The sequence below is a fragment of the Diceros bicornis genome, chromosome 16, assembly GCF_020826845.1.
Source record: "Diceros bicornis minor isolate mBicDic1 chromosome 16, mDicBic1.mat.cur, whole genome shotgun sequence".
NCBI lineage: Eukaryota > Metazoa > Chordata > Mammalia > Perissodactyla > Rhinocerotidae > Diceros > Diceros bicornis.
In genome coordinates, this window is record NC_080755.1 from 42,473,041 (window position 1) to 42,497,052 (window position 24,012).

A 24,012-nucleotide genomic window follows, 5' to 3' on the forward strand; every position below is an offset into this window, starting at 1 on the left:
ATATGGACAACTGAATTTTCTCAGTCTTCTATAAAATTATGTCAGCCCTTCCAAATACATTACGCTCTTTAACTTCCACTTCCAAATAGAAACGTTGCAGCTGCCCCTGGTGGGGGTTGGGGATGGTGGTGGTGGTGGAGAGAACCTTAAGCAGAGAGAAAACAGATACACCCCACCCAATGGGGCTGGGTTTGCGCCCAGAAAACACCAGACTTCTCTTCCTCCTCTGCACCCACCTCCCTTACCAAGGAATGAGATTTGGAGAAGTGAGAAATCACTGAGATCAAAGGAGCCAACTGCTCAGAGACAACCACATTAAAGAACAGTTTCGGTCATGCCCGCGTAGGAGAAATAATTCTAGGTTAATAAAATAAGATCAAAGACTCAAGGTCCAAGCTGGAGCTGCACTCTAGACCATGCAGGAGGGAGGCATTGTGTCTGCCAGACTGGGGCCCTCCCAGCCCAGATGATCGTCCTACAGACCGAGTTACATCACTTAGAACCTCATTTCCTCCCCCTTACCGCACCGCACCCCAAGAGAGGTTGCTGACGATAGCCAGAGGAAATTTAATTAATAAAACCCAGAAGGAAGATAAAAGAGCCACCCTAGCAATTGCCCAGATACTAGCAACTGGGTGTGCTGGCAGAGCTTGTACTGAGCTCCACAGATAAAGGATTTAAATATCTCCCGCTTGTCATTTTTTAAAGGTTTACATTGGTAGCACTCCACAAAGAACATTCTCATTAATCTGAGATGGACTGAAATTAGCTCATAATTTCCCTATTTCTAAGATATTATCTGGTAACAATTCCTCTGCCATCTAGTGTAATTACTGAAATGCCGGAGGGCCAGAGATGAATGAGGGGTTTGGGTAGCTTGGAAAATGTCTAAGAGGACTGACCTCAGAAAACCAGCCAGGGATATAGAGCAACTTCTCCTCTACAGTGGAATTACATTTGTAGTAATTCTTCCCATCTACAGGGATGACTTTAAAATAAACACAATGGATCAATTTATAGTTCACAAAATTAAAATGTCACAAAGAAATTTATATACTAGAAAGAATTGGATTTCTCCCGTAAAATTAACGTTGAGAATATTTAGACCAGTATCCTTGGGTGGGAGGAAGGTCAAAACATAGAAGACAAGGCTGTGACCTGAGATCTGTACTAGTTGTGGTACAACTGTCACCCCTACTTCAATTTCCTCCTATCCTCAAAATGTAGTGGAAAAGAATACAATTTCCTTCTCATTCAACTCCAATTCCAGGGTGTGGTAAGGGTCACAAATGCCTCTAAAAATAAGGTAATGTCTGCTAGAAAGTGAAACTGCAATAAAAAGAAGTCAACCAGTCACTTTGAGTTAATTATTAACCTCCATGAACCTCTCGCTCCAGAGCAGAGAGGCCATGAGATGCTTTGAAGGTTGGGAAGCAATTTTTCCCCTAGAGCGTGGGTCAAAGGAACTGGAACTTCTTAGCTCAGCCTCGTCTATTTTACAAAGACCACTCTCTACCATTCTACCGAAGGCTGAATGAAAAGATATGGGATATAGGGCAGATATAGAGCAGAGCTTCTAGACAATGATTATTAAAAGTCAAGGTCTCTTTCCCTCCTGAAGCCCATGAAATCTCACAATGGCACCTTATGGTCTGTTAGGGAGGCCAACCCTCTGATCTCTTTACTAAATAATCTTAGGATGTTGGCCACACTTGAGAATGGCAGGACTTTAATTCTGCTCATGTCCTTCTCTCTGTGCCTAGATGTCCCCACACAGGACTTGTCCTTCAGAGACAACACAGTCCTAGGCACTGCTCGTATTCTAAGCCCAAGAAGAGTCATTCTTCTGGAGGACCTAAGTCCATTCATTTGCACTGTGTTCCAATTCCTGGATCCTCTTCATGCCTGGAACTCGAGTGTGGGACAGGAAAACGCCCACCCTATGGCAATCCTCTCCCAAACCGTCAACTGCCCCAAGAATTGTGAGGGCTGCAAAAAAGAGCAAGTCATGGTCTCTGCCCAAAAGAGCTACTGGGAAGATGACAGAAAACCAGCATATGAAACCTCCCAAGGAAGAGAGAGTTTATGTGTTATAGGCTTTTAAGGAAGGGTGAGCTCATGAGGGTGGGGTGCTGGCATGGACAAAGAGAAATGGGACTTTGTCTGAACCTTAAAAGTATGTAGAGGTGTCTGGCTCCAGGCACACTCCAAAGGGCTGTGTCTGAGCAATTCTGGAAAGCTGAGCTTGACTTCAGAGCACTCCGAGTTACAAGGCTCTCCAGGGAGATGGAGATTCCAGGGCAAACCCAATGACTTCGAGTGAACTGCTAGATTGAAAACACTGGGCTGAGCTATGCAGGTCCATCCTGAAAAAGACACGTCTAGGAATCTTCTGGGCTGTCCAGGACTGGGCCGCTGTCCACAGGCTGGAGGGTAAATGTAATTGCTGACTTCTCCCCCTCCATTCTCCATGAAACCTTTTGATACTAGTCAGAGAGGAGCTGGGTAGTCCTCTCCAAATAACTAAATTGAGACTATGAAATTATCTGTAAGTCTGTTTTGAAAAGTGAGACCAAGAAAACAAAACAAAACAAAGAAATAATTTCCATCAAAATGATGAAGGCAAACAGTGGGCCTAAGAAGTTTACTTAAGATATATCATTAAAGTCAACCTATGGAATGGTAGAAAATATTCGCAAGTCATATTTCTGATAAGGGGTTAATATCTAGAATATATAAAGAACTCCTACAACTCAACAATAGAAAACAAATAACTGGATTAAAAAATGGGTAAGGGACTTGAACATTTCTCCCAAGAAGATATATGAACGGCCAAGAAGCATATGAAAAGATAATCAACATCACTAAACATTAGAGAAATACAAATCAAAACCACTATGAGATATCACTTCATACCTATTAGAATGACTACTACCGGAAAAACAGAAAATAACCAGTGTGGTAAGGATGCAGAGAAATTGGAACACTTGTGCACTACTGGTAGGAATGCAAAGTGGTACAACCACTATGGAAAATAAAATGGAGGTTCCTCAAAAAATTAAAAATTAAATTACCACATGACCCAGCATCTCACTTCTGGGAATATATCCAAAAGAATTAAAAGAAGAGATATTCGTACACCCTTGTTCATTGCAGCATTATTCACAAAAGCCAAGAGGTAGAAGCAGCCCAAAAGTCCAAGGACGAATGGATAAACAAAATGTGGTATATACATATAATGGAATATTACTCAGCTTTAAAAAAGAAGGAAATTCTGTCACATGCTACAACATGGATGAATCTTGAGGACACTGTGCTAAGTGAAATGAGACAGTTACAAGAAGACAAATACTGTATGAATCCACTTACATGAGGTATCTAAAGTAGTCAAACTCATAGAAACAAAAAGCAGAACGGTGGTTACCAGGGGCTGGGGGGAGGGAAAATGGGAGTTGTTCAATGGGTATCGAGTTTCAGTTTTCAAACATGAAAAAGCTGTGGAGACCTGTTGCACAACAGTGTGAATATTCTTAATAGAGTTGGATGCTAATTTAAAGAGACATAGAAAGTAACATGAGGGCTGGGAAGGATATAAAATCCCATTTCCTGCTTCCTGGGGCCCAATCCTCCCTCTCCTCCTCTTCCATCCTCTTCCCCACTGCTCCACAGCATTAGGCACAAATCGACACCCTGCCCTGCTCCAAAGGTCTCCTATGCCAATTGTTCTCATCAAGAATGGACTGGCCATAGCCAAAGCCCCCTGCTACCTTGGCATTTTAAAGGCTGAAGTCAAAGACAAATAAATGTGTATTTTTCCCAAATTGAAGCCATTTATATTTTATTGCCTTGAGGAGGGGAGAGGAATAAAGGATTAAGACTGCAATCAATCAAGCCTGTAGAGGCAAATGCTGGTTAGTGCAACATGAAAAGGAAACCCCAGTCAAAAGCTGCCTGGCTCTCTCCTATTCATGTCCATCCCCTGCCAGGTAAGAAATACCCTGCAAGCAACTTCACAGATCCTTAGTTAAGGAAAACAGCTTGGCTTGGATTGGCTAAATTGCTCTGGGTATTGCTTGCTTTGCACTTTTTTGGAGCTGGGGTAGGGGAGTAAGATGTAAGGGAAGCCATCCTTCTACGAGGACACTGGGTGTCTGGGAATGTTCAGGAGATCCTGAGGGTAGGGACTCACTGTAGTTGTGATGGAGGCAGCTGTGGCCCATGCAATTTATTTAGGAGTTCACAGTCTTTTCTGCTGCCTGAATTAACTACCAGTTAGAACATCATGATAAGGGGAGATGTGTGTGTACGATGCTAGCTCGTGCACTGCTTGTTTATATATATAGAAGTGAATGTTTATTCACTCTGGCTGATTCTGTAGTAACATTTTAAACATTTACAGAAAAAATCTGGAGTGGCTCCTACACTACAGAACTCTTTTCAGGTGTCTCTAGAATGAACTTGGCTGGTGGGCCAATAATGCCCTAGATAGGAGCTATAGTTTATCTGGGGACAGTTATCCCAGTTGAAGTAATTAGTGCCTACTTGTGGCAGGCAGCGGGGTGGCCATTTCACTCTTATTTGCTAGCTTCGTGCATTTCTAACTTAATTCAAAGAGGGAGCCAACTCCTTATTCCTTCCCTCTTAATGAATGGGGTTTAATGTATTCAGAAGCACATCTCCACCATCCTTCCCATTATCTCCAGTTTCCATATGCCACTCTTTTGCTCACAAGTGACAAAGAAGAGTAAGAAAATCAAAGACATTAGGTCATCCCAAGGGCAACTTCTATGTGTACCAAAGCATCCCCATACTAGGGCTGAGAAACAACGAATGAGACAGTGGATAGATGTCTTCTCCCTCTCCAGTGTTTGCTGGTGAGGCATTTGGGTAGAAAACAAAAAATAAAAAATGCTGGAGCTTTCTGATACCATGGAGGATGAAATGCTCTTTCGAGAGAATCACTCCCACAGTTATATTATAAATAAGCCCTAAAGACAGGAATTAGTTTGAAATGGGAGGGAGGTGATTAGAGAGGGCAAGAGAGGTGCGGCATCAAGTATGATGCCCACTTCCAGATAACTGAGGGATGATCACATTTAAAAAAAGAGATTCGGTGGTTTTCTGGAAGGTATCTGAAGCCAAAGGAAATAAGGCAGAAAGACACCATGATTGGGAAAGGAAGATGACAATAAATAGCTCACACGAGTCATCTCAGATTTCCACCAAATGTCATTTTCTCCCAGATTAAGAAATGAGGTCACTGTCTTGATGGATCAGAAACAGGACTTCAAGTCACCTGCTTTCCTGGGGTGAAGTTTCTGGTTTTAAATTCCTAAGAGCTATTACATACCCTCTGAAAAGAGTGCCTAGGCCAGTACAAATTTATGCAATAATTTCGCAGCAGACCAGAACTGTTGAAGAGCATACATATGTTGAAGAGCATGCATATGTGCATTCTGGGAACGTGTGTAAGTGCTTTCTTAGCAACAAATGGCCCAGATAGACAGCCAGCTTGTTAACTCTGAACTGCCTTGTATCTAATTTCTATGTTGAGCTCTGCACACAGGGTGTGAACTGGGCACTGCATAGAGCCTATGGAGAAGTAACCATGCATGGCATGTCTCTCTCTCCAGGAGAGTGAATCACTTTTTAAACATGACTGCTTTATGACCCAGCTTGAAAAAGTAAATTAGCTTCTGAGAAAAAGCAAGGGTTAAAAAAAGAGAAAAGAAAACAGCATAGCAGACCTGAAAGGAAGCACAAAGGGTTGGAAATTCCCAAGAGTGCTGGTCCACAGCCCCATGCTTATTCACCCTTTGACGGGACCTGCTCTCACTGGAAAGATGTCAGATGTTCTCAAAGGATCCCAGGGCCACTTTGAAATGCAGAGGTCAGAAGCTGGTACCAAAGACAGGAGACAGAGTCCTCAGGATCCCCACCCATCCATGGACAAGTCTACCTTTCAAACCACAGACAGGCCTTCCTTGTAATCTATTTCTCCCTTTTGGGCAGTCACAGGACCTTAGAGAAAATAAACTCAACTATAAAAATTAAATGGCAACTATAATCACAAAAGTCTCAGCTTGCATGAGCCCAGCTGACATCTCCAGACTCAGCAGCACTAAGAGCCCTACTCACAGAGGTCCCCAGCCAATGAGCAATGCCTTTTACTGGGATCCCTGGGAACGGAGGACCCCTCTCTTTAAACTCAAGGCACTGCTAAGACAGTATGTAACTATAACAGAACTGAGGCATGATATTTTACATATCAGTAGCACTGAAGTCATAATATTTTTACATGCTATTAACAATGAGTCTGTAGGTTAATCTTCCCAAATTGAAACCTCAGTAATTAGATTCTTGTCCAGGTCGATTAAGGGAATTGGGTCAGACGCAGCAGCCTCAGTTTCTCTGGGTCTTACCTCCAAAGGTAACACTAAAGGTCAGTTTTTTGGCAAACCCAATAACCTGAAAATACTCATGGCAGAGGGAAGAACAAAACAGAATTAATTGCTGACAGCTAGGCAGTACGTTCCCAGGGAGCACAAGCTGTTCTATGTTCTCCCCAGAGCAACTAGAAGGGCTGAGCACATAGCAGGCACTTGACTGACCAGAAGGAGCAGTGGCCTGCCCACAGTCACTCGGCTAAAGCCCTGAGGGGCCCTGGGGAGGATGACTCTCCTGCCTCCCACTGGGGTGATTCTCCACTGTTTATTCCATCGCCTAGGTTTCCTTTCACACTCAGCTTTTTCCTGCCATCTTAAGCATGCTTCTCTTCCCAAGGGTGCCTCCCCCACCTCCCATACTGCCTCCCTTTACAAGATCCAGTTCAAACCTCACTTTCCATCGAAAGCTCTCCCTGACACTGCCAACAAGCATGCCCCCTCCTGCCGTGAAACTCCTGCAGCACTGTGTCCGAACCCTCAGACTGACCCTGCTACAGTTTCTTCCGTTGCCTCTTGTAGCACATAGCTCGTGCAGGTGACTTAACTCTTTAGCATGTTCTAGAGGCCTTTGTGATGCCAGAAATCAAGTTTCCTCCTTCTTCTCTTACGTCCACAGCATGCTACATGGTTTGATTTGAAACCCAATGATGACCGAGAGCAGCAGAGATGTAAGTGGGACAGCCTATCTTTGCATAGGGAAGTGGCTGCTTCTAGAGGTGACTGGCCTTTACTACAGCCACAATATAAGGTGAATCCCAGCGCATCAGCCCATAAGCAGCTGTTTCCACTAGAGCATTACTGTTCTTACAACTCCATACTTTCACGGGTCAGAATTTCTATTTTAAGACAGAAGCCATGACTTCTATGATATAAAGATCCAGGAGGGTTTAACCTATTATTAGCTTAAAGAAGGCAGGACATTGATCATACAAGAAGTGCAAGGGAGGTTGAAACCCAGTACATATAATTTCAAACCATTCTACAAGCATCTGGAAAGAACCTCAGAGATTGTGGCTCAAAACTTCATTTCGAGCTATGGAAACTAAAGACCAGAAAGGGGCTGTGATCTGTAGAGAGTCATTCAGCTAACCGGTGACAGCAACGCATCATAACACCAGTCTCCTGATGTCCAGTCAAGTAAACTTTCCACTGTGCCATGCGCAAAATATGTTGTTATAAATAACAGCCCTTTCCATTAGGCTAGAATTCTGAAAGGAAGAGAAACTTCAAAACTTAAGACACACAACACAAATCTGTACAGCGCCGGGCAAAATTACGGTATTAAAACAATCATCTTGATTGGTGATATCATGAATGAGGTCAAATAGTAGATTTAAATAAAACATAGATACAAAACCTGAATTTAAGTTCCAGTCTGATGCCGAGCAAGACATTTCCCGCTCTGGGCCTGCTTCCCAGTTGTAAAAAGGGATGTCTAGAGGGTTTCTCAATGGGCAAGCTACTGGTGTCCTGATAGGGTCCATTCTTCCTTGGGACTGTCCTCCATATTATAGGACACGGTGTAGCATCCCTGGCCTCAGGCCACTAGATGCCAGTAGTGACCCTAGTCACTGTGACAACCAAAAATGCCATCCCACCTTTCACACTCTCCCAGTTGAGAACATCTGGGAGGTCTCCAAGGCCCCTGCTGGCTCTAAAATGCCGGCAGGAGGACACTAAGGATCACCAGGTGGAGTGAAGGGCAGGAAGATGGGCGCAGGCCTACCCGTAGATGTCTAGGACCCCGATGAAGGAGTGCTGCTTGAGGGCGGTGTGCAGGGCCATGTTGATGTGCTCCACAATCCAGCCAAACAGCTGGGCGTAGATGTGCTTGGCCAGGGCGTCCCGCGCGTTGACCACCTGCTGCAGGGTCATGGTCTTCACGTAGGTCTCCGAGGTGGTGACCAGCTTTCGATGGCACAGCCAGTGCTCCATCTGACTGTGCTCCACTCCGAGCAGTCGGCAGAAGTTGTTTAGGTGTTCATCCTGGGGCTGGAGGAGACACGGGGGAGATGGGTTCAGGAGAGGCGCGGAGGACCAGCCCACCACCATGATCTCCCCTTCCTGCCGAGGGAGAGAATGAGCCCAACTCAAGGCCTCGCCAGCACTCGAGAAACCTGTTTCATGCCAGCCGCTGCTCTTATAGCCTCACACACACTCTCATATCACTCAGTGGATGACAATTAGGGCCCAAAGAGCGTGGCTCTAACTGATCATTACACCTGCTAATGACCACATCACTGGGGCTTTACAAAACAAAAACTCTCTCCGCTTTTCCTGTCCCCTCCTCCATTGCTAGCTGGCTGCAGAGTAACTGGTTGGAGAGGGTTCCCCGAGTGAAGGGAGAATGAGGATTGATAGCTTAGGAATGGAAAATCCATTAAGAGTAAGGAGCAGAAGGCAGCAGAATCACGGTGAATGTATAGTTTCCATCTGCAGAGTTCCACAGGCAGTGCTTAACCCACGGCCCAGAAAGAAGTCCTCATTTACAAGCATTACCTTCAACTAGCATCTGGTCTAACGCTGTGTGCTTGGAAACACGCCCTGAGCTGAACCTGAACGGACGACGTCCCTTCCCGCACTGATACTGTTCCGTCCTAAGTGTCCCAGACTTTCTTTCATCTAAGCCTCAGCAATACTAAGTAACACGTAACTGACCTTTATTTATATTCTTAAAGCACTTGCTGCTTGGAGAAAAAAGTGAATTAAGGCGGAAAGCTAGGACAAATGACAAAAATAAGGAACAGATTTTGACCTGAGAAGATCCCTTGGAACACTGACTGACATCATCACACCTTTAGAGCTGGAAAAACACTAGGAATTCCAGCTTACGTCCCTTCTCCATACAGGAAAGAAGCTGTGTCCCAGAGAAGCACAGATTTGCCCGGGTACCTTCCACCTCCCTCTACCCAATATACCCAGCTGCTTCTCCCAGCTGCCTTTGATCTTGATCCTTATTTACCCAAAGTAACAATCACACCACCTGGCCTTTGAGTCATTGATAACCAGATCACCCACAGGATCTTGTCTTATCTCACCCAAATGTATAAGTCTCTTGGATAATCCTTGCTGCCCACTTAGGGCACCCCATGGCAAACCTGCTTTTCCTTGGAGGTTCCTCTCACCCATTATTCATTCCTTCTTCTAAATCCACCTGGGAAAAGCTGATAACCCAGCCATGAGCCTGCCAGGGAACTTATTAACTCTGAGGCTGAGAGGGATTCCTTTAGAACAGGATGTGCCACCTCCTAATGGCCCTAAATTGCTTGAGGGACTCATTTTCTGATGAGGCTGTCTTGTAGGATTTAAGTGAGGGCTTGTTCAATGAAAATTAACACAGATAACTACCATTTCCCCCTCAATACCATATCCCCAGGCCATTTTTTTCTCCTACAGATATTTAAAATCCATCTACCCAAAACAAACACAATCATAAAACAGAATGTCAGAATAGGAAAGAACCTTCAAAAGTCATGAAGGCCAGTGTTTTTCCAAAGTATGGTTTGTGGAGTAGTTACAAAGAACGTTAACTGGCTTTACTTAACAGAAGGGGAAGGGGGTGACATCAGGTTAAACACAGCTCAAGTGGTTTGTTAACACACCTTGTAAGCACCAAGACAGATATTTTACGGAGCATTTCCTGAACTTAATTGACCCAAGAACCCTTATCTTCCTAAGAAACTGCTGAGGGTTAAGGTTCCCAGGAAAATACCTTAAGAACTGTCATTCTACTCCAATCCCCCTTATGTTTAGATGGGGAAAAGGAGGCGAAGCGAGGCTCCCTGACAGTAGCCCAGCGCTCCTAGCTCAGCCTGGGAAGAGGATCAGCTCGGGCCAGGTGGGTGCGGGAGGCCCTGTCTCTTCACTCACTCAGCAGGTGGGGCTGCCAAGGCCACTGCTCCTGGCCAACAGCCTTTTACTCTGCGGCCACCCCACCTGCCCTCCGCCTGCTCCAAACGGGAAGCCATATGTGGTAGAGTGAAGTGCCTGGGGACTGCTTGGCGGGCAACAGGTTCAGAGTGGCAAGTGTCCAACTTGTTAATCTGACCTATTGCCAAGAAACTTTTAATTGCTAGGCAATGAATCCATTGCAGCTCAATTCCCTGACATGTGAATGACAGCAAACATGACCACCCAACACCTGCCCACAGGCTCCCTCCCCTCCCTGGCACCTCCCAAGGTGGAGGCAGTGGAGAAAAGACCACAAGTTCAGACACTGTTTGATAGCCACCCTGAGACAGGTTCCCATCCGCTGCAGTGGGAGGTGGCTTGCCTCTCTATTACCCTCTTCTGACTGCTGATTAAAGGCTAACTGAAACCGATTTAACATTGTGCAATTACATTTAAGTTTAATTAAATGATGCTAAATCCATTAAAAATAGCCAGTCATCATAGGTAGCAGATTAGTTTTGTGGGCCCATATCGCCCAATTCAAGAAATTAAATTGCCTCTAGTGTCCAGGTAATTGCATGCTGTTGCATCTCCAAGGTAATTCTGGCAGTCATGGAACACATTTTTGTGCTTTAATTAAAAATAAAAACTACTGAGCAGAAGGCACACTGCATCTGCATAGACAGCCTTCCCAGCAGGAGGCCCACCCTATGTGCCCGAGGAATAAACCAAAATCCATCGAGAGGGACTTGCACTAGCAACCATTTAGTGAAGCGCTTCTCGAGCCTACACTGCGTGCCCAGCACTGATGGTAGGCATCAGGCTCATGAAGGGCAGCCCCGGCTCAAGGGACTGACAGTCCAGTGGAAGAAGCAAGACTGGCAGTGTGTAGGGGAAAGAACTGTACGTGGTTTTGCCATGAACTGTCATTATGACCTTAGAGCAAGAGTTTCCTCTCTGGGCTGTGAAGTGAGAGGGACGCTCGTAAGGTCCACTCTGGTTCTAACAACGATGATAATAGTCAAGAATTCAATCATGTGAGCCCTGAGCTAGGGTAGGCAACGTCACCCTCACTCTGCAGAGGAGGAAACAGAAAGGGTAAGTGACTATCAGCAAGTGGCAGAGCCAGGATTTGAACCCTGGCAGTCCTGACTGAGTCACTCTCCATTAGTTCTCTGCACAACTGCTAATTGAAGAACAATATAAGACTAGCCTAGACTGCGTGTCTGTGCTCAAAAGCCTTCTGACTTCCTGTAGTCTCTCAGACAGAGAGCCTGCTGTGTCGTGTGGTATCCAAACTCCTACCTGTGAGGCATCCTCTCTCCTCCCCTCCCTTCACCACTTCCCCTCCCTCCACCACCTGTATCCTCCGTCCACTCTTCCCCAAGCGTGCACTGATATTCCCACCTTCATACAGTCTTTACAAACACTGAGTGGGTGCCAATGTGTGTCAGGACAGGAATAGCGAGCACAACAGACACAGCCCTCGAGTTTAGTGGGAGAAACAGGTGTTGATTCAAATACTACCAATAAACGTTCACTTTCTTCTCACCTGAATGTCCCCTCAGAGGATGGGTGTGGAGGATCAGCTATAAGATCAGAAAGATACTTCATTTATAAGCCTAAGCCTTGGCTTTCCAAAGAGGCCCTGGCCCTGCCCCATCTCCAATTGCAGGTGCCCAGGAACCCACTGGACCTGGTTCTGGAGGCTCACCATCAATCCCTACTAAGACCTCAGATTTGCCCGTTCACTCAACTCTCACTTGCATCACCCCTGAGCCTAGAGAGGCTCAATCACTCGTCCATCCACCTACTTATCAGATACCTGTGCTGGGTGCTGGTGATATAATAATGAGCAGTACAGTCCCCGCCTTCACAGACTCTGGGGTCTCATGAGGGAGACAGACATGCAGCAAATAAGCACATGATAAATGTAAAATTACAAGCATGCTAAGCACCATGAAGAGGAGATACAAATGCTGTAAGAATCCATGGATGTGACTCAGAGACGAAGGGGACTGAAGTAGGGGTGGGATTTTGGGTGGGTTGGAGGCTAAGGGAACGTCTGTCATCTTTCCTGCATCTGACCAGCCTAAACCAAGAGTTTTTCAGTGCAAACCTTCCTAATCTCACCTGTTCCTGATGCCAGGCAGAGTATGGTTGCCTTAAGAAACCATGGGACATTTACTGGGGTACACGTTGGGGGAGGCACAGACTCTCTATGCCTTTCTCATGAGGGGAAAGACATAAGGGGCAATACTTCACTGGCCCCAGGACTCAGATTAATTCACTAGAGTGTTTGGCCTGTACTGGAGGCCCATCCACCATCCCCCCCAAGGCACAGGTTCTCCTCTGCAGACCCCAGTCTGTCTCATAGCATCATCACTGCCAACCTCACTGTCCCATCACACACGGAAACACAGGCACATGCACATTAATGTCCATGGGCACCTAACACTGCCCAGCCCTGACAGTCCCTCCTTTCACACCAGGCCAAGGCAGGTGAGCCTCAAAGCTCTCACGAGGCTGCAGATTCCACGTTGAGATAGCAGCAGCCCTGACAGGCCCTGGGGACCCCCCAAACCCAACACCATTTCTCTTTTAGGGAAAATGTATGGGGCAGGGGTGGGGGAGGGTGATGAGTTCTGCCAGATGCCAGCTACAGTTCAGGTCTTCCTCTCTCTAAAGGCAGGCCAGGTTTAACTCTGATAACCCCTAACCCTAGACAAACAGTAGGAGGTTAATAAATGTTTGCTCATTTGAAAAAGCATCAGCTTATGAGTGGCATGGACACATGCCCACATTCCTATTCTGTAGTATTGTCTGTCTTTTCCCAGAATTTGGTTATTTAAATTCTTCGTCCTTGGAAGCAAGAATTATAATTTGTACCTCCCAGGACTTAGCTACCAATGGACATAAAAAAGGTCTATTATAAACAATTGCAGATTCCCTTATTCAAGGTCAGAATACCAGCTTTAGTGTAGCCAGACACCATTAAACACCTGAGAGCACACAATAGTTGCTGTCTCTACTTCTGTGCCAATCCCTACTCCAACATCCACTCACTTAGACATTTTTTATCTATCACATATTAGGTTCTACATTGGGCACCAGGAAAATAACAGTCATTATGAGCATTTATGGAGCACTTTACAGTTTACAATACTTTTACATAGATGTCTCACAATATTCTGCCTCGTACTGTCAAAATCTTTGCAAGGGTTGCCATCTGTTTGGTCTACCCAGTTAGATTGTAGGCTCCTTGGAGACAGTCACCAAGTATGGTGTCCAACACTCCTTCATATCCTTGCAGCATGCACCTCAGTCCGGAGCTCGGAAAGTACTCACGGATTGATAACACTTTGTAGAATTCCATGGACCTCAGGGTACTTGGAAAACCAATCCATCAAAAAGAATTTACTCAATAGCCACTAAATTCCCTGTCCTCAGTGATAGAAATTTGATGGCAGTTGATTTGAAAAGGATTCATTCTTTTAAAAAATTATCAGCAAAGCAACAGAAATCATTACTGTTAAGAATAAATAACCCATGAGCGTCCTCTAAGTGTAAAGACACATTTCAGTTGTATAGAACTGTAAGAACCAAGTAAATTGTGTACATTTTATCTCTGGTGCTGGTGTGCAACTTACTGATATACTGCAGGAATCACCATCACGCTCACTCTGAATCTCCACATTTCCAAGGTGCAGGATAGAAGCAATTATCTTAAAAATGCTTATCTGATGGGACTCTCTCACTCCTGGGGGGAAAAAAAAAATGAATGCATGACACTCAATATCCATGGTAGGATAGAAAGGACATTTTACCCTTTTTTTAAGGACTTTAAAAAAAAATGTTGGGTTTCCTTTCAGGGCCAATGACTCCGAAAATGATCCAGGCTCTTCACCAAGTAATTACCACTCTCAGGAACAGCTCAGAGGGCAAAAGCGCTCCCTGGACTAAAAGGGAAATATCCTCACTCTGATTGTCCTGATCAAACCAGATGGGTCAAGCTACTATTTTAACTTCTCCAGGAGCAAAGGAGAGGCAGCAATCATGCAGACGCATTTTGGACTTCATTTCAACCAAACACTTTATGGATGTTTTTATGGGTTTAATAAGAATGGTCATTTATCTGCAATCATTTTTCTCCCAACATAATATCCTGCAAACATCTGTGACACACATCCAAGGTGCCAATGGGGGAAGAAGAGGAGAAACTTCTCCTTGGGGCTGGATGGCCAGCTGGCTCCTAGCGGTTCCCCATTGGAGGCTATCGCCACGCTACATGCTCCTTTATGGCTATAGACATACAACATCTACCTTGGAACCATTGTGGCAGCAAACACCTATTGTCAAATTTATTTACGCACATTAGTTATCAAAGACATGGATAATCTCTTAAAATTTATATTGAGCTTTATGGCATTATTTCTTTTTGCATTACAAAAACTTCAGACTTATAAAAAAGACTACAGAATAATATAATGAACACAGTCAATCTACCATTCAGTTTAAGAAATAATACAACTGTTCCCCTATATTCTCTCCCCAACTGCAGTTAACGTTAAAAATACTTAGGCTAAAAAACAAAGTCAGTGACACATACATAAATGGGAATAAAGATGTTTCATTCTAGGATTAAAAACTTTACTCAGACAATTCACAAAGTAGACAACCCAAACATGAACTAGACAAATTAACTCTAGACTTTAAAAATGTCAGATGACCACTACTACCATGTAAGCTTCATAGGGTCAGGGATTTACTTTTCAATTTTTATTACATAATATTCTCAAAATATACAAAGTAAAAAAATAATAATATAATGAAACCCTGTTCTGGCTTCATCACTATATCCTCAGTGTCTGGCACACAGTAAGTGCTCAGAAACATGAGTGACAGAATGACTGAGTTGATGGCTGTTACACAGACTGCAAATACTTGCAAATGTCTACAGAAATGTACCTGTCATTCAAATAGCTGGTCTTATTTCATCTAATAATCCAAAAAACAGCCAGAGGCCAAAGAATTTAGGCATACATCTGGGGTCAGTGTAACTGAATGAGACTGGAAAAAGGAAGACAGGTTGAAGCCAGAGGCTGATACCCAGGATAAGACAGGAAGCTAGATGGTTGTGGACTCTGTAGGGAGTAAAGCACTGGGCTTTTGATCAGAGCTTAGAGTGTCCTGCTCTCAAGTGGGTCCCATTAGAAGTACTAGTCAGAAGTGGGTGCTGGGACCATCACAGGACCAGAGGGATATATCACTTTGCTCTTCTTCACTTATTCTTAGGAACCAATGCTTCGTCAATTTCCAAAGACCTAACCACCCAGTCATGGTAGGAATTTAAGTAGTGAATATTGAATCCTAACTATAGTTAAGATTCCTGCACTATACTGACCAAAAAACCCCTTCTTTATACAGGATTCACTGAATAAGCAGCATCTCACTATGGGAAGCAAAAAACAAAACAAACAAAAATCAAACAATAAAACCAGAGGAGTAAAGCAGGGGTTGGCAACCTATGGCTGGTAGCCCACAGCCTGTTTTCGTAAATAAATAAATTCATTTACATTTTGTCTGTGGCTACTTTCTCACTACAGTGGCAAAGTTGAGTAGCTGCTACAGAAACCATATGGCCTACTAAGCCCAAAATATTTACAATCTTGTTCTTTAAGAAAAAGTTTGCCAATCTCTGGAATAAAAAAATGGACATCCTTATTAAACAGTAGGGAAGAAATGCTTATTAAAATAATTAATTTTACAAATGCCATTTGCTTTGAAAATGAAAGTATCCAGTCTCCTTAGAGCCTTAGAGGGAATGACCTTCTCCTCGGATCAGCTCATGCCCACTGCTCACAGCAGCACTACAGGGGCAGCCGCCAGAGGCCTTCTCCCTTCTCTGACGAACTGGGCAGAATGTTACCCTGCTCAGCTTCGTCTCCTCCAAACCTGCTTCCACCTCTGGAGAGGGAAACAGCTATGCGATGCTGGGGAAGTCAGGGGTGCCAGTGATCAACTTATTATCTCTCAGCTTTAAATCTGCTCCTTCGCCCTGCTTTGTGATACTGGAGCTCCACTCTGCAAACATTTCCCCTTTGCTGCTTGGTCAACAGAGGGCACTGTAGTGACTCTGTAAGGCAACAGGAGCAAGATGACATTTCTCTTCTCGGTTCTGGTCCTCCACGGTTATTATTCACCTTAGGAGCCCAGCAACCTTCCAGGTGAGCTCCCGCTAATGTGTCCAGGCCATGCTCTCCCCATTAGCAGCTGTTTCTAAGAAGTTCTGGCCCCACCAGACCCTTGGGCAACTGCAGGCTGCTGTACAGACCAGTGCCGGCCCACACCCTCCGGCAGCGTCGTCACCACCAGTCGGCTTCCTGATCTGGTGGTAGCAACATCCTCCTAGAAGTGCTTGAAATTTCAGCCAGGCGTGGGGGGCTCTGCTAGTCAATAATTCTTTTATTGGCTGCTTCCTCACTCTAGAGAGAGTTCTTTTGCTCCTGCTACTTCTGGACCCCGAAAGTCCTCTTACTCCCCATTAATAGTAGTTAACGTAATTAACAGTAGTTAATCATCTACTACTGCTTTAGTTGACAATTACTTATATTAATTTTTCTCTATTGGAATAACCAGTGTGGTTTCTGTGTCCTGACCCATATTTTACGGGTACAAAAGACAAACCATATCTATCTACCAGGTATCCAGAGAAGTGAACAGCACTCAGATTTCAGCACATGAAGTCCTGGTTTTCTCCCCATTTAGAGATTCGAGTGTGTCCTGTTTGGCCATGTTTCATTTGGAAACTGGATAAAACCTCCCTGATTCCCACCAAATAATCTAAGAACTGCTGCTTGGGGTTAGTCACGTGAATCAGAAGCCAACTGTCTGTCTCTGTCAGGGAAGGGGTGGGAAAAACACAAGGGCCATCCAGAGCTACCTCATGGGTTTCAGGCTGACTTCCCAGGCTTTGCTTTCTGGGGCTGCAGGTCCCAGGAATTTACCACTTCAATTTCCCAGTTAAGAATAGCTCATCTTCCACCTTACCACTTGGGGCTCTTCTCCCCCAAAACTGGCAGGAGAGAAGGGGCAATTTGCTCCAGCTCTACTGCTTTTTATGCCCCAGAAAGAAAGAGAGATCTTGTTTGAAGGATTCCACTGCTAAGTTCTACATGGAAATAGCGATAACAGAAACAACACTGTACGTATGACAGAGCTACCACACTTTACAGTCTACTTCCAACTGGGACCCCACGATTGCGGTTCATAGATGGTTTGGTCCAAAAGGCATGTTCTTTCTGCTAGAACACACTGCCTCTAAACCCCGACCACAGCACCAAAAGACACAGCTCTTCTTGGGTTTCCTCCATTGGCGTCAACAGCTGGAAGGAGTGAAAATGGATACTTCGCAGTGCCTGAGAGCACAACTCTCAAATCCTTATTTTAAGAAAGGTCAACAGAGCACCAAGCCTTAAGATTTGGAGCCCAAGGCTCGAATGGAATGAGAGAGTAAGAAGACATTCACCAAGGGCGAGAAGGCCTCGCCATCAGCTGATGAAGGTTGGCAAGCCAAATGGGACACTGCTTTGCTTTTCTCTCCATGAAATCAACCCTCGGGCTTTCTCCCCCATTCAAAAGCTCCTTACCAAGGAGCGTGAAGGCTTGTCGAGTCTTCTCAAAGTCCTCAGCATCATCCACACCCTCGATGGATGTGTTTCCTCCCTGTGACGTGTAGAAAAAGTCCTCCGCACATGCTGTGAAGGCAAGGAGGTAAGGCATCAGGCATCGGAGAGAAGCTCCATCCCGGTTTACCTGCAGATCACGACCCATGAAGATGTCTGCTCATCCCAGACCAAATTTTATTCCCAGCCAGATGTGGGACTCTTTAAAATATTATATTTATTGACAATGGCAAATGGGACTGCACACTGGATTACACAGACAGAAAACACTGCTGCATTTGTGTTAACTGGTATGTGAAAAACCTGTGAACATAAAAGATAAGTCATGAATAGGTCAATTTACAGTAGGATTCACCACAGACTTTTTTTTTTTTTTTGGTGAGGAAGATTGGTCCTGATCTAACATCTGTTGCTCATCTGCTTCTTTTTCCTTGAGGAAGATTGTCTCTGAGCTAACATCTGTACCAATCTTCCTCTATTTTTTGTGAGATGCCACCACAGCATGGCGTGATGAGCAGTGTAGGTCTGCACCTGGGATCCGAATCTGCAAAACCCAGGCCACCAAAGCAGAGTGCACGAACTTAACCACTATGCCACCAGGCCAGCCCCAGACTTGTTTTTAAAAGGGATCTGATATACACAAGTGAAATGTATACCCACCCTAGAACAACAGGCTTCCATGGCTGTCAATAATCTTAGCCTGACATCCTCAATTTGACAAATGAGGGGCGGGCAGTGATGTGCCCAAGGTGACATGGTTTTGTTTGTTTGACCAGGTTGGGGCACCTTGAGCTATTCAGGCACATGAACAAATGCAGGCTGAGCCCCTCACATGTCTGCTTTCATCCCCCAGCTCAATTCCTCTTCTGTCAGGCTTCTGGTAACAGCCCAAGAGACAACTGGTGAGGGGAGGCCCAGTTCTGTCATAGGATTTAGAGCCACCCTCAGCAGAGGGCAAAAACGCAAAAAGCCCTGGGTAGTATCCACACTGCAGGGCTTGCAAGTCAGCATTGAAGGCACCAACTGAATCTAATCAAAATTACCCTTGAAATCACTTAAATTTTCTGCAAAATATAGTACATTTGTGTGGTACAAACCTGCCTAGTACCTGGTATTTCTAAGCGAATAACATTCGATTTAGACAAGATGCCGACACTAGACACTGGCTGGTTTTCCTCTTCCCCTGAAAACACCAGTTAAACTCTTCTCCCTTGACCTGGGCATGATGGTGAAACGCACATTAGTTCAAGGTGCCGAGATGCAGCTTCACTACAACGCCCAGTCCTCCTTCAACACCTGTCCTTCCCATGTGATCTCCTAGGAATTTCTGGAATCTCTCCTTCCTCCATCCTGATGGCCACTGCCCTGGAATGACCTTCAGCATCTGTGGTCTGGGAACTGTTGCAAAAGACTCTAAACCAGTCTCCCTGCTTCTGCCCCTGTCCCTTCCAATCCACCTCCACACTGTTGGTAACCCTGATCACACAGCTCCCCTATTTAAAGCCCTTTTGAGATCCCCCTCCTGTCCCATTGCCCTCAAGGAAAAGGTCAAAGGATCTAGGAGACCCTCCTGGATCTTTCGTGGCCTCCTCCTGCCACTCCAGACTCGTGCCTCGTCCTTCCTTCTCCATCTCTACATCCCAGATACACCAGTTTCCTTCTGTTCATTCCTCAGCTCTACCCACTGTTCATGCCTTAAATGGACCTGCCTACTTCTCTTTCCTGGTCTCTCCCATTTCCTCTTAGTATCCTATGTTCCAAGCCACACCAAACTTTGCCAAGTCCTCTGGCTGGTCAAGCACTCATTGCCAGGCCCAGCCAGGAAGTGGCAGAAGCCAGCCCCCAACCCCCGTCCCACACAACCTGAGCTATACTCATCAGGCAACACTTCTGCCCCCAGGAATGAAGAGCAGAATTTCAGCTGTATTTTTGGAGGGAAGGCTTCCTGGAGGAGTAACTTAACCCACTCTGAAGACCAGAGGCACTTGAACTGGGAGAGGAAGGACTTCACCCCAAGCTCACTCACAGCCACAGCAGAAATGAGGTTTTATGAAGGAAGTCACATTAGGTTTTGGTGGAAATAGCACATTTAGCTCTTTCATATCTAATCACCCTGCGAGCTCTGGTGCTGAGTAATATAATGGTTTCAAAGGCTTAATAAAAGCACCAGTTCAGTTTTCCTTTTACACTTCCTTTTCAAAGTATCTCGATTTGACGATTTTTACAGTACCCACGTGAAGATGACTAAATATATCATTTACTCCCATTTTTCTGACAGACAAAGTGAGGAACACGGGGCTTTAAGGGGTTGCCCAGGCTCACCCTGAGTTTGGCCAGGCCTTGGGAGTCCATTACTTGATCACCCTATTGTGGAGACGGTTGTGCACCTACGACATGATTTTGTCATCAACACAACCTAACTCATGATCAGAAGTATTGGCTTGGCACACCAGAAAGACAGTCTCCTGAGGCTCCAGAGGAGGCCACTCGACTTCCACGTTGGAGGAAGGAGGCATTTTCACCTTCTATCAAAGACCCCTCATTGTCAACAGCCAGGGTCTGACGGCCTGATGTTCTGAGTCAGACCAACCACTCCACCTCCCCTGCTTCCCGTTCCCCAACTCAGGCCCGGCAGACAACTCCTTCCAGGTGAGGCTCATCACTGCAGGGCCCCTCCTCCCCGCCCCGGGTCAGTCACAGCATTCTCTACTAAATGAACTGAATCCAGTCAAAATTATTGTCTCCTTTCCATCTGGTTTAAGGATTGCAATCACCTCTGTTACATCACTCTCCAGACCCTCTGAAGACAGACATCCCAACAGGAGGCGGTTTTCTCCTGTCTGCTTAGCCTGCCTGGATCTCAGCTTTCCTTTCAGGCCCACGAAGCTGGCACCGACTGTCCCACCCTAGAGCAGCGTCTCTTGTCCTCCAGTTTGGGTCTCTCTTTACTTAGCATTCCCAAGGAGAAATATACCACAAAGTTCCCTATTAACTGACTCCACAGGCAGACACTGGATCAGGCAGGGCACAGGCCACAGAGGTGGCATGAACCCAGGGATTAGAGTGCTGGACCCTCAAGGCCACGGCCAAGGGCTTGCACTTGACACACGGAGGATATGCTCCAACCTGTGCAAGGCAGGAGAGGTTGTTATAAACTGTATCAACACAGCTCTGGAAATGAAAAAGAAGAAAAAGAATTTATTCCTTGTTACTTGAAGGCTGTATTTAAGGGAATACGGGCCCATTACACCTCTTTTTACCATCATTTAGTCACACTGTAACAAATTATTCATTGGACTTTTTTTTTTTTTTTTTTTTGAAAAAATCGCACCCTGAGATCATTTTAACGCAATTGACCACCACCAATGGGGCAGAGGAAAGTGTGGATGACTGGATGCAAATCTGTTCCCTCCATTCTCAGAAAAATGCACAAAGCTGCTGCTGGGCCAAAGGGTCTTGTAGAGACTTCTGTGCATTTGAACAGCACGGTTTAGGTGAAGAAAAGGGGGAAGGAGGTGAGGCAGTCTAAATATTCACCAGGAGCCGCTGGCTCGGCCTTCATTCACTTGATATTTCCAGCCACTTGACCAGGGTTATCAGTGGAACTAAATCATCAAGCTTCAGGGCTCACAGCCAATCCACCCACAAGGCTGAAGACAGCCTCACACTCGAGCACAAGAGCTTATCAAAGCCTCTTCACTTTGCTCCAACAAGATGCCCTGGGAGGGCACATGCAGGTAAAGGAGCAATAAATCAATTGAATTGGGCAGTTTTCAACTGCTCCAGTGGGGCCCCAAGGAGTCTGAACCTTGGCAAGACATAGAATAAGGAGAAGTCAATTTTCACCTCAATACACTCATGTAAGTGCAAAAAACCTGAGGAGGATTTCTTCCCTATTACCTTAAAGCTACATTTGGGACGAAATGTCCAAATACAGCCAGATGGATCATGCCAGTACTTGTTCATTTTCTATAAAACTGGCCCTAGAAAAAATTTCTCATTTCTCACAGGTTGGCTCTGAAAAGACCAACTGGGCCCACGTCCCCGCTCTGGGAAGGAAAGAGGATGGCAGTGGCCTTTGACGTGGCCTGCCTTCCCGGTCCCTTGCAACCATAAGCCAACATCAGAGCCCCAAGGTGCCAGCACAGGGCAGTGCTCAGACAAGGCTTGTAACATTCAGTCCTTGTCCCCAATAAGTTTATGATTTCACTGGGGAGAATCAGACTTGCAAGCACTGAACAACTAGAGTACAAAACCAGTATAGTATGTGCCATCCACCAGGGTTTCCTCCTTTGGGCCCCAATTTAAATTTACTTCCCCTGAGAATCTTCTGACCCACCTCAGCTATGCCTCACTCAGCATATCCTTATCACTGTTTTGCAACTGACTGTAAGCAAAGTGAGGGCAGGACCCACAACTGTTGTGTTCAACACCACATCTCCAGTGCCTAACACTGCCTATGTAGGGTTTGATGAATGAATAATGGGGGAACCAAAGCTAAATTTCATGGCACAGGCACCTACTGCTACAGGAACTCATAAGCAAGTAAAGCAGAGAGTTAAGACGGCAGACCGAGGTTTGAACCACTTGATGTATTTTAGCGACTGGGAGCATAGGCTGGAGTGGTCAGAGGCGGATCTGGTGCTGGCCTTTAAGATGGCTAGGATTTGGTCCAGGACAGCAAAGCCTCAGAAGTCTATGTCTCTCACAGTTGCACAAAGACCAACCAACCTCTGTCTAGACACTCAGCTCTTCACACCATCTGTTAGTACTGGACCTCCCCACACCTCCAAAAATAGAGACAACAGGCCAGGGACAGGATGTCCCACAAACACAGGACGCTGCACGGCCCCCAGGCTTGCCCTCATCACACAGTCCATCTGGAGATGGGCTTTGAGGACTCAGCGGCAGGATTCAGTCAGCACTCCATGACAAAGCCCCTGTGCATAGAAGGGGGAAGGGCCCAGGCCCCAAGGAGAGGTGCTGCGTTGGTGTGGTAGCAAGAACTAAAGCCTGCTCCCTCTTCTCGCTTTGCCCTGGCTCTCAGTCCACAGTCTCAAGGCAAACTGAACTTGCTCATCAGGCCCCTTGGCAAACAGCACTAGCTGAAATGAAGGATGACTGGGACCCACGGAAAGCTTGCCTTTTTATCTGACGGGAACAACAGGTGACATCCTGCTGGCTTGAGCTGAGAGGCACTTCAGGTTGCTCCATTCCCCTGCTCCAGCGCGGGCGTGCCACAGCTTCCCCGCCTGTCCAGGAGAAACCAGCACTGTGCCCGCTAACGCCCAGCAGTCCAGTGTCGCTCCTCTAAGCCCCTCTCTCATCTTCTGTGGTGAGACCCAGGGTCTACAATATGTCCCTCGAGCCACCCCCAATTTATCCCTGCTCTATCCTCTCATGCCCTCCTTTTTCTGTCTCATTCCTTAAATATGACTTAAAAACTCCTTGGCCACAGTTAAGTGATGTGTCCTAGCTAAATCTCTAGATTCTCATGGTTGGGACACATTTCTTATGATGCCTAAAGTGGAGACATTTTTCAAAATAATGATGCATGGAAATTCTCTTATGCTCTGCAAAATGCTGTTCCACCCCTGCCTCTAACCTTCTCAACCATTTCCTGTGGCAGGCAGCCTGGGTACAATTAACCCTATTTTACTAGTTGGGCAGTGAAGCCCAAAGAGGTCTAGGGGACGTGCCCACATGAGGGGAGGAGCTGAGGCAAGACCCCACGATGGAGGGCTTTGAGCAGAGCACCCTTCTCCACTCAGAGCCCCCAGATGTACCACCTGCTGCACTAGCAGCCCACCGCAGGAGACGGGCGCACACCCGTTTACTTACTTAGTGCAAGCTCTTTAAACTCCGGAAGACTGGCAGCAGCACAGAGCTGGTAAAAGATATGGTAATTCCTCTCGTCATCTGCCTGAAGGAGGAAAAACGGGAAGCAGTTTTAGGGCAGTGACCCCCAAGTTCATCCCCTCACCCAGTCT

General features: G+C 45.8%; 1 protein-coding gene across 2 annotated transcripts in view; it reads right to left on the reverse strand.

Moving 5' to 3' along the window:
• The window catches only part of MYO5B (myosin VB), a 338,131-nt gene that overhangs the window by 118,366 nt on the left and 195,753 nt on the right, over nucleotides 1-24,012 (reverse strand). For both annotated transcript variants that reach the window (XM_058557083.1, XM_058557084.1), the window contains exons 7-10: nucleotides 23,864-23,945; nucleotides 17,987-18,094; nucleotides 13,988-14,097; nucleotides 8,173-8,438 (exon numbers count right to left, since the gene is read on the reverse strand). In XM_058557083.1, the coding sequence (XP_058413066.1) occupies nucleotides 8,173-8,438; nucleotides 13,988-14,097; nucleotides 17,987-18,094; nucleotides 23,864-23,945 (566 nt within the window). The remainder of the gene's footprint in view (nucleotides 1-8,172; nucleotides 8,439-13,987; nucleotides 14,098-17,986; nucleotides 18,095-23,863; nucleotides 23,946-24,012) is intronic.